Below are 11056 nucleotides of genomic sequence, written 5' to 3'. Positions count from 1 at the left end.
GCGTTGGTTTCCAAGGGCGCATGGAAAATGACAACAATGGCCAACACTTTCGAGTGGCATTTTGGTCTTTAAATAATACTATGTATTAGAGAATAATGCTAGAAGATTATTATTGGCGACGACGTTATTGATTGATAATGTCTGTTTAGATACCATCCAAGTTCCTCTCTCTCGTCATCCTAATTCTACCCCTAAGTACTTTATGCCACACCCTCCATATTTTCCCCAAGGGTTGTTTTAGTCATTTTATATTTAACTGTATTTTAGGATATAGTTTGCGAGACTGATTATTATATGAAGACTATTTTTTTTTCTTAATTTTTAAGTCAGATTTTTCATAAATTTCTATACCAAGTTGATTGAATAATGAATTAAATAAATGTAAAAACAAAAAAAAATATTTATATATATATATTGGTGGGGAAGGAGGAGGTTAAGAAGATCAATAGCGACTTCTTCTCTTCTCTCTCTTGGGGGTGTTTTTTGCGGGAGATATATCAGTGCCAAGCCTCCATATTTTTTTATTATTATTACTCTTTCATCATCTCTCTTTCCAGAAGGCAATTTGCAGAACGTCTACTGCAAAGAGCAAGAAAGAGAGAGAAAAGGAGAGAGAGAGAGAGGAGATGAGAGTTAGAGACAACGCGGAGAGAAAGAAAACAATTTTGAAGAAGCTTTCAACCCACAGAAGAGAAAACGATGTCTGAGAGCTTTGCACCCTTTCACGACCTGCAACTCTAAGAGGTGTATATACATCGATGAGCAAAGCTGAAAATGAAAAAAAGGGGGGGCAAAAAGGAAAAATTGAGAAAGCACCAACAAAGACCCATTTGATGCCTTCTCTTTTTCTCTTTAGTTTCTTCTTCTTCTTCCTCTTCCTTTTTTTTTCTCTTTTAAATCTACTATTTGTCTATAATCCTCATCAATAGCTCTTACTCCATAATGGGAGTGCTTTGTTTTGCTTTTGACTAACCGATCCATGGCTGAATTGATGGACAGTGTTAAGAGAAGGAAGTGGGAGTCACAAGGCGGAAGAAAGAGACGACGATGATGAAGAAGATACTGATATGGGAATAGCAACACCGCCTCTTCCACCTGTTTTCTCTCACTCAAAGGTCCACAACCCAATTCCAATCGCCCACAAGTCCAATTTTGCAAATTCTATGTCCCAAGACTTCCACCAAGGTATCTTCAGTTTCTCGAATGGGTTCGAGAGATCGGCGGTGACACACCAAGAACAGCAGCAGCAACAGCAGCACATAACACAGCAGATCCGGAGGGATAAGCTGAGGGTGCAAGGGTTCGAACCGCCACCGCCATTAGTGGCCATAGAAGAAGAAGAATCTGGTGGGCTTCCCGTGTACGAGACAGCTGGGATGTTGTCTGAAATGTTCAATTTTGGTCCTGGAGCCACCACGGCCGCGGAACTGTTGGAGCATCAGCTGCCATCGAATTATCGGAACCCGCGGCCAGCAACGGCGGTAACGGGGGTGAGTAACTCGGAATGGTATGGGAGCAGACAAGGGATGGTGGGAGGTTTGGGACCGTTGGGTGATTCAAAGAATCAAAACGTAAATAACCGTGACAGTCTAGCTCAGCATCATCATCAGATTTCAAGCATTAATGCGGACTCAGCTGCTGCCATGCAGCTTTTCCTCATGAATCCGCAACCCAGATCACCTTCTCCACCTCCACAACCCCATCCTCATCCCCATCCTCCTGCAACCTCTTCTACACTTCATATGCTGCTTCCAAACCAATCCACTTCCCTCCAAGGCTTTGCTACTGCTTCTGCACCAGGAGGGGGGGCTTTTGGTGCTAGTGTAATACCTACATCCCAATTCACATGGGTTCCTGATAGCGGTCATGAAAGCGGTAACAACCCTAGTGAAATTGGAGGAATTGTAGAAGGCCAAGGCCTTTCCTTGTCCCTATCCTCTTCATTGCAACATTTGGAAGCAGCTAAAGCCGAGGAATTGAGGATGGGAGACAGCGGCATGCTATTCTACGGCCAAGGAGGGGGTTCTTCTTCGGCTCAATATCCGTATAAGAGCTTGGGCGGTCATCAACAGCCATTGCATTTGCAAGGGGGAGTGGGTCACAACCACCAAGTTCATGTCGGGTTTGGATCTTCATTGGGAGCGGTGAATGTTATGAGGAATTCCAAGTATGTGAAGGCTGCCCAAGAATTATTGGAAGAATTTTGCAGTGTTGGGAGGGGTCAGTTCAAGAAGAACAAGTTTGGGAGACACAACACCAACCCTAATTCTAATCCAGGTGGCGGCAGTGCTGGTGGAGGCGGCTCTTCATCCTCGTCAAAAGATCTTCCTCCTTTGTCAGCTGCTGATAGAATTGAGCATCAGAGAAGAAAGGTCAAACTATTATCCATGCTTGATGAGGCATGTAATCTCTCTCCTTTTCTCCTCTCCTCCCCGTCTCTGCTCTCCCTCTCTCTCCCTCTACCAAGAGTCAAGACCCCGATCTTTTTCTTTTCTTTTTTTTTTGAAAAAAAATAAATTATTTAGTCCGTTAATTGTTTTCAAAATCAGAGGGAAGACAAATAGAAAATTCCGGCAAGTTTCCATGAATATTTTATACACCAGGGTGAAGAAAAGCCGGCTGGTGCAATAGTTCTTTCATAGGATCAAGTTGGCTGAGTTTGATTGCATAATTTTTTTTTTTTTCAAATTGTATTTTATTTCAGTTATTCGATTGGTGGGGTGTTAGGATACTGCTGATTTGAGTTTGGTGAGAACCTGAGAGACTACTATTTGGGGCCTGTGTCCAGTAAGAAATGACGTTCCTTGTGATTGGGAAGATGGGCAGTGAGGCACTATTATACGTAGAAAGTTGTTAGGAATGCCGCTGCTCCAAGAGATCCAAACCTATCATGGTAGTATTGCAGAGAAAGCCATTGATTTATGTCTTAGTTGACCTGGGGATTGTTTTCTTTTCTTTTCTTTTCTTTTTTTATTTCTTACTCATCTATTGGCCGTATTGGGAAAAGAGAGAAGGAAAGAAACACAAGGATATTCTTTGTTCCCATTAACAATAATATCACTGTACACAGCCTTTGATTCACGCATTTATTCTTCTACTTTGGCCTTCCCTCCTTAAGAGCAGCAAAGTGTAGTCTACAAATTTTAGGGTTATAAAATTCTGGAAGAACCTCCCTTTTTCATCTCATCTTTCTTCTCTCCTCTCCTCTCCTCTCCTGAGATCTTCCATCCCTTGTAAAATTCCACATGGAGCTTTTGATTTTCTTTTCTTTTTTCTTGCTCTTGGCATTTCTTGCTTTATTTACTTCTCTTTCGCTGGTGGGCAGTACAGATAACAGTGAAAAGTTTCTGGGTCGGGATGGTAGGAGGAGCGATATCATAAATTCTTATTCAATGATAGCATTGGTTTTTGTGTTTTGACCAGTATCTCAATCTCTTAAGTCTCATCATACTCTAAATTGAATGTTTGATTTATTCGTTTCGTTATTATTTTGTGGGTGTATGTAACATTGACTGTAGGTGGATCGAAGATACAATCACTACTGTGAACAAATGCAAATGGTGGTGAACTCGTTTGATTTGGTGATGGGGTTCGGAGCGGCAGTTCCATACACGGCACTAGCGCAGAAGGCCATGTCCAGGCACTTCCGGTGTTTGAAGGATGCAATTGCAGTACAACTGAAGCACAGCTGCGAGCTGCTTGGAGAAAAAGACCCCTCGGGGACTTCAGGAGTGACCAAAGGAGAGACACCGAGGCTGAGGCTGTTGGAGCAAAGCCTCAGACAGCAAAGAGCCTTCCATCAAATGGGAATGATGGAACAAGAAGCTTGGAGACCCCAAAGAGGCTTGCCTGAACGTTCTGTCAACATTTTGAGATCCTGGCTTTTTGAGCACTTCCTTCATCCGTACGTCACCTTTCCCTATATCACTACTCCACAATCTGCTTCTTCCCTAATGAAAATATCAAAGCAAAATGGTTATTACAAAATTATAGGAAGCCAGGCCCTAACCATATATACCTCTGTTTAGTTACTGTGTAGAAGATACAAAATTCAAATCCATGACTTCCTTGTAGTCCACTTCCCTTTTTTAATATGAAAAAGAAAAAAAAAAAAACCAAAGAGAGGGAGAGAGAGAGAGAGAGAGTTGTGTATAGAAGGCAACAGTGAGGCAGCGAGCGTCCTTGGACGTTGTCTCGTCAGAAGAAAGCTGTAAATAGAACATCTTCGTTTTGCGCACTGCGTTTTCTCCTGATTCAATAATAGCATACTTAGTCTTTGGTCGACGCCTGGAATTAGTTATGAAGAAAGGACTCCATTAAACTGTAATTTAACTGACCGCCTCTCCCTCTTTTCTCTAGGCCTTTTTTTTTCTTTAATGAATCTATGCCTGGCAATAATAAGTATAATAAGAGTCAATAAGAAATATGAGCGAGTGCAGTTGTCCTATTTACTTCTGCAGCTGCTGCTGCTGTTACTACTGATCTTCTCTTTTAGATTCTCACGCCCATGCAGGGAAACAAAGGTTCAATCCCATCTACGGATGCACAAAAGCTTTGTTTCTCTTTATACGTTTTAGGTAAGGTCTCTGATGTCATTTTCTGGTCTCTTTCTCAGGTACCCAAGCGATGCAGATAAGCATCTGTTGGCACGACAGACTGGTTTATCGAGAAATCAGGTTCTCTCTCTCTCTCTCTCTCTCTCTTCCATACTCATGCAACATAACAGTAAATACAGTAAAAAGGCAGAGCCAGTAATCATCTTTTCCATATGCTCCTCTTCTTTCTTTCATTTAAAACAGTCACGGAGAAGAGAAAACCAAAGAAAACAAGAAAACCCATCACGGAAATGACCATCAGTATGTTCAGTTGAACTTGCATGGTTTTGGGTTCTATTTCTAAATTTTCTCTTCTTTCTGTTGCTGAAACACCCAAGTGTCTTCCTCCTTTATTTCTCCCTTCGTGCTCTTTCTCACCGGCCAGGCTATAAATTCTGAAATAGAGAGAGAACCCAATAGTCAATAAGAGCAGATGCAAGTACAGCAAGAGATGAGACATGAGAGTTTGCAGCTTTGATTCCCTCTCCCTTGTCCAACCACACCATTTCAACCATAAAGACGATTTATAAACTTTTCTGTACTTGAAACACTGAATTTCTGGTCTTTTTCCTTTTTGAAAAGAAAAAACTCTACCTCTTGTTTTCTCAACAAAGGCTTCCCATGTTAATTTATTACTGTGCGGAACTTCAGTACGTAGTCATGCAACTCCATCTACCTCTTCATCACATCATTAAACGCAGCTCTCCCCTTTTTTTCTCTTCCATATTGCACTACAAAGATCCTAACACTAATTTATTTTTTTAATTAAAAAAAAAGCTGCAAGCTTGACTATGATAATCATATGAACATTTTGGTTTTTTGATACATACTTCTTGTTGTCACATCAAAACTGGATAATTGTCTGCATGAAAGGCCAAAACTCAAAACTCATCTGCTGGAAATAAAGGACTGTGATCTGGGCTCGCTCATAAATGGAGTTGCCCAACATCCTTTCTTGCTGGTGTACAGTATTAACTAATAGAGAAGTGTGTAGACTTTGATCTGCAAGGTCGGGATTGTCTTTTCACCGGGAAACCCGTTAACATCCCAGGAAAAAAAAAAACACATACAAATTGCACTGTCACAATGGAAACCATAAATAGAAAGACAGTCCCATCAATGTATTTTTGAAATAGAATTAAATGTTGCGGATATACATATTTTGTTTGATTGTGTTTTCTAATTTCTTTCTCCAGGTCTCGAACTGGTTCATTAATGCCAGGGTCCGGTTGTGGAAACCCATGGTGGAGGAAATGTACCAGCAGGAGACGAAAGAAGAAGAGGGATCAGAAGAGAGAGAAGTGAATCAGCTGCAAAGTAGTGGGCTAGCACAGACACCAACACCTTCGACAGGTGCAGGAGGTGCAGGTGCAGCCACAGCATCAACAACACCAACAACAACAACTACAGCAACGGGCAAAAGATCCGAAATCAATGCAGCCGATGGCGACCCTTCACTCATCGCAATCAATAGACAATGCTTCTCGGAAAACCAAGCAAAACAAGCCACCTCCACTATCCCCACCACCACCACCACTACCTCCACCTCCGCTGACGTGTCACCACCTCCACCCGTATCCCAATGTTTTCCGACCACCCATGACTCTGACCTGCACCATCGACTCCCTGTTGATGACACCTGTCGCCGCGGAAGCCTTGTTTCTTCTGATTTCGGGACCACCTCTACTAACCCTGACATTGGGTCAACACTCATAAGGTTCGGGACCACCGCCGGTGATGTCTCCCTCACTCTCGGCCTCCGCCACGCCGGCAACCTCCCGGACAAGAGTCCCTTCTCCGTTAGAGACTTCGGTGGCTGTTAAAACAATTCGATCCCCCAGTTCCATCTTATCAATCTTTTTTGTTTTTGGTTTTCCTCTTTCCATAATTAATTGATCTATTAAGAAAATACATCTATCATCATCGTCATCATCATCATCCCAAGAAACGTAGCATTACATTAGCTAGCCTTATGAGGTCTGTTGTAATTGTATAGTACATTGTTTTGCTTCCATCTTTTGCCTTTTATGTACTAAAGGTTTTGTACTTTAGTATATACTTCTAAAATAATATGGAAACATGTTTAGAGAGAGAATTATTATACCTTCGTCTTGATTATTGGGTGATTAATTATATCAGTAAATCTATTGTGTGTGTGCATGGGCGTATATATATATATATATATATATATATATATTGACCATTTTCGTGTTCCCGTGGTCAAAATCTTGATAGTGATGATTGAACCCTACAGGTGGGCTACTCATTCCATTCTACTAATCTGTATATCGCCAATCTTAATGTGATAGTGATTTTGAGTATATCTTGAAAGCTATGGATGTTTTGAAATTGAATGGTGGTAAATTCAAATGCAGAGAGATGGCAGGTGAGCTTGAATTTAAAGCATGCATGCCACTTTGAAATTTCTGTCTTTTTAAAATCACCAATTGGGAAGTCACTGTTCTTGGTTTTAAATTTCATGAGGAGCTGTTGGCGGTCCCACGTACAAGTTACAACAACGTTATTGTTGAGAAATAATGGCTAGAAACATCTCCGCAGCCAGTAGAAGCAGCATTAATTACCGGTGAAAATGCCTGTCTCCCTGGTAAAATCCTAGAAATCACCAGAGGATGGGACGACCGAAGAGGGATGCATATAAATTTAAGAGGACTGCTATTCCAAACAGCTATTTCTTCCATGGCACATGTGACCATTTTCATCTCCATTTATTTCACCACTTAATTTTTCTTTGTGTAATAAATTTCTCCTATTAAAATAGGTGGGGCGTAGGGTGGTAGGACTAATTTGATGGAATTAATTGTGAAATCAAAGTCAGTACCGTTGTTGAGGAACAAAAAATTCAAGTCTTAGAAGTGGAATGAAGAGCCTTGGAGATGGTTACAACTCACAACATGGCTTCCAAGGCCTCCATTTCACCTCATAATTAATTCTAATTAGTTTTCATGTATTTTCTAATGAATGGTGGTAAGAGAATTCCTTAATCTTACTTGCAATCAAAATTTTGCTCATCCCAAAACGATCGTGACATGTTTGTTGAGTGAAGAAAAATAAAACATCTGCAGTTCTTTATTTTATTTCCCTACTTGCTTCCTGTCCCCCCAGTGCCTGAATCACTGTTCCACGGCATGCTAGCTTATTGGTCATTATCATGGTACTTGATCAACTATTCGAACTTAACTTCCTCTTGTCATGTTCTCAGTGAAAAAATAAATGAAGAAGTTTGCCACTTTACACTGATGATCCATCCATCAGGCCTTCCCTTGACTAGTGTGAACAAACAATGCAGCTCTGTTCACTGTGTCTAGTGACCCTTCCTCATGCTTGCAAAAGGGCCTTCTTCAGCACTGCAAGATTTAAAGATTTTAAGACAGATACCAGCGAGTGGTCCTTAAGAATTAATCCAATAAAATAGATAATTGTAATCACATACGTGGTTTGTTTGGTAGTTGAGAAAAGAAGGCGGAGGAAAAGACAAAAAAATGAAATAGTACCAACCTAAAAACCATGCTTACGCAGATGGTGGATGGTGCAACATAGTGGAATACACACACCCAGTTGTTTGTCAATATCTTCTCTCTTTTGTGCCTAAACCTCTATGAGGTTTTGTTATTTTACCTGACAACCGACGCCACGAAGGTTCCTTGAAATCCAAAACAATAATCTCCAAAGCAACAGTAACCCTTTACCTAATTTGTTGCTTTTTCTTTGAGAAACACTATAACTAACCAAAAACAAAATGGCCTACAATTAGGTTTTCCGAGTTGTTCTGCTGCAGCGATCACGCCCCTTTCAATCACAATATCTATGATTTCATGTAAGAAAGTCTATAAACTAGAGTGTTTCGGGTATATGATATGATGCAGCAGCAATCAAACAGTTATGGAGCAGCTCCTAAAAAAAAATCCCTATGAAGATCAGTGTTTCCCTTCTTGTTTCCACTTATGTAGTTATCAAGCAATGTCACTATCACTTCCATCCCATTCTTCTTCAAGGGTGGTTGTTAGGTAAAAGAAAGAAAGAAAGAAAGAAAGAAAGAAAGAAAAGAAAGAAAGAAAAAAGTGTACCATCAAGATTAAGGCACTTTGATGGGTGATCCTCCTTCTAGGTAAAATTCTTAAATTTTGTGTAGGGCCTCTCCTATGGTGTCTGTAGCGCCCAGTGGAAACATCACCGAGGGGTGCTGAAAAGTGAAAACTACTTGAGCTATGCATAGGATTGACGGCCCTTTTTGTGGGTGTAAGAGAATTTTCACTGTGGATGGAGATGAAGAAATCATTGAACAAACTCGGGAGAGAGGGAGAGAGGGAGAGAGAAGCCCATTTACTCCCTAGTCTGATGATTCTTGCACAAAATAAAAGCGGGTCAATAAATGAGCTGTTTTGCCTCACCCATTCATTGTGTTATAAATGTGACTTTTCTGGTGGGTGGCCTTTTATGAAGAACATGGTTCATAGGCTTCAAGGACCCTATTCATAAATAAGATTAAACAAGGGTAGTTTATGTGTTTTCCAGCTCCAGAATTGTTTCTTTGTCTTTCTCGCCCACATGAATTACAAAATCAATGCCAAGAAAGGGACGGAAATTATTATGATAGGTCTTCAAACCCTTGTTTCAAAGAACACCCCCCTAGGCCCAGTGCGCATTACAGGACAACAGGTCCGGTGGACCCCTTCCTCATTCGCTGAAGAAAGGGACATCTACTGCAAGGACTGTCTAACAACCAGATGCCTCTAGGTGGGCCTCCAACAAAGATGGGACGCTTGATGTGATTTGGGCTTGGGCCCATCCTCGCCTGTGAAGTCCTCAGCTACAATTAAAATTTTCTTGGCTGACGGCCCTAGGATAGGGTAACCTGTGGACAATAGGGGCTCTCCATTTCAGTGCCGTAACCTAGGATAATTCATACAAAATATTCCACAAAAATGATTATAAAAATGAAAAATCTTTGGGAAAGGTTAAATTGAAGTCTCAAAAGACCATAGCCACCCAAATAAAGCGGTCGAATCACAGCAGTTTAAGAGGAGTGTTCAGTGGCTCCTCATGGACAAGGCAGTCAAGCTATCCTCAAAAAAAGGTTGATGGTTAACGTAATTCTACTTCCTAAAATGGGCATCGTTGTATTGAAGTGACTCTTATTAGGAGCCTCTTGCCTCCACAAATTGCAGTCCTAAATACCCAGTCATGTAACTCTTATACCATCATACATCTCTATGTAATATTTATTCATGATATGAAGAAAATGACCATCTTTTTTTTCTAATTCAGTGGAGCATTGTCTTGTGAAATGACCACTCCATATGCACAAAATATGCACAAAACCCACCAAAAGTGGTCAATGGGAGACAAAAAATTGCACACAGGGTTGTCATATGGGCAGAGCAGGTTTATGTGTAGACTAGAGAAATGACTCAACCCACCATCAAAACCTAGGCCGAAATTAATGTGTTTTCAGGGCTCCAACCAAATATCGGAAGCCTGTCTGTTCTAGCACCATAAATTGCAGAGACTCCAGCCTCGGCCAAGAAATTATGTCAGCTCTTTTATGCTCCAATCTCATTCACTTCTTTATTTGGGACCTTGGGTTACCCAAAACAGAAGACACATTTTCTACATTTTCTATAACCAAAGTCCTGAAAGATGGCAACAGACACAGAAGGTAAGCATCAATTTCTAACTGGAAAAAACCCTAACAAACTAGCCTTTTTTTTCATCAAAATCAATCATCCAGAATTCCCCCACAGCCATGGTTATTCAACTGTAAGTAGTATCCACCAGAGTTAAAAATTCAAGTGACCTAAAATCTGGTTATACAATAAAAGGACATGTTAGTACCAATCAGTTAACCTTTTAGCAAGAGTTGGAAGAGTTCATTGCACCAAACTGGGGACTGCAGTTTATCTTCTCACCATACCAAACAGACAAACCAAAGGCAAATTTTCATCTCTTATTTCTTTTCCCCTTTTGGGTAGAAACTATGGTCCACTACATCAAATATTTGTGACCCAGACAGGGTACATTATCGAAGAACACGTGAACTCAATTTTGTAGTGACATGAGGGCCTCTCATTGCTGGAGGATTGTCACATGGTTTTCACTTATCACGACAATACGAGCAAGGAATACCACCTCAGTGTTTGATATTCATATCAATCATATCATCATCCTTCCCTGACTAGATAAATAGAGGGGATACTCAATTAAAGCTTCAATACCCAAATGAATCACATGGTGGGATGGGATGTTGGGGGTCTAACTTGTTTAGCACCCTCCCTCAGAAAAATGATCAGTTACAGTTTATCACAGTTCAGGGCAGTTTCGTAAATTAACAGTTAACCAACATGGACATTTCTTTAGCTTATACTGAGAATACAGAAACAGTTCCTGCAGTCTTTACTCCTGCTTTCTATTGTATGGATAAATTGTTACTCCACAGGCCCTGG

General features: G+C 40.8%; 1 protein-coding gene across 2 annotated transcripts; it reads left to right on the top strand.

The window, feature by feature from the left end:
- Positions 1-461: 461 nt before the first annotated feature.
- On the top strand, positions 462-6698 carry LOC117912563 (BEL1-like homeodomain protein 2). Of its 2 annotated transcripts, XM_034827201.1 has the most exons (5): positions 462-744; positions 1000-2399; positions 3519-3904; positions 4616-4676; positions 5792-6698. In XM_034827201.1, the coding sequence occupies exons 2-5, from the start codon at positions 1068-1070 to the stop codon at positions 6416-6418; spliced, it is 2406 nt and encodes an 801-aa protein (XP_034683092.1). In that variant the 5' UTR covers positions 462-744; positions 1000-1067; the 3' UTR covers positions 6419-6698. The 2 variants fall into 2 exon arrangements, with proteins under 2 accessions (XP_034683092.1, XP_034683093.1); XM_034827202.1 differs by lacking the exon at positions 462-744 and having other exon boundaries at positions 755-2399.
- The last annotated feature ends 4358 nt before the right edge of the window (positions 6699-11056 follow it).

Source organism: Vitis riparia, chromosome 4 (assembly GCF_004353265.1).
Source record: "Vitis riparia cultivar Riparia Gloire de Montpellier isolate 1030 chromosome 4, EGFV_Vit.rip_1.0, whole genome shotgun sequence".
In the NCBI taxonomy this organism is placed as follows: domain Eukaryota; kingdom Viridiplantae; phylum Streptophyta; class Magnoliopsida; order Vitales; family Vitaceae; genus Vitis; species Vitis riparia.
The sequence above is the reverse complement of the archived record's forward strand: the minus strand, read 5'-3'. Positions and strand labels throughout refer to the sequence as shown.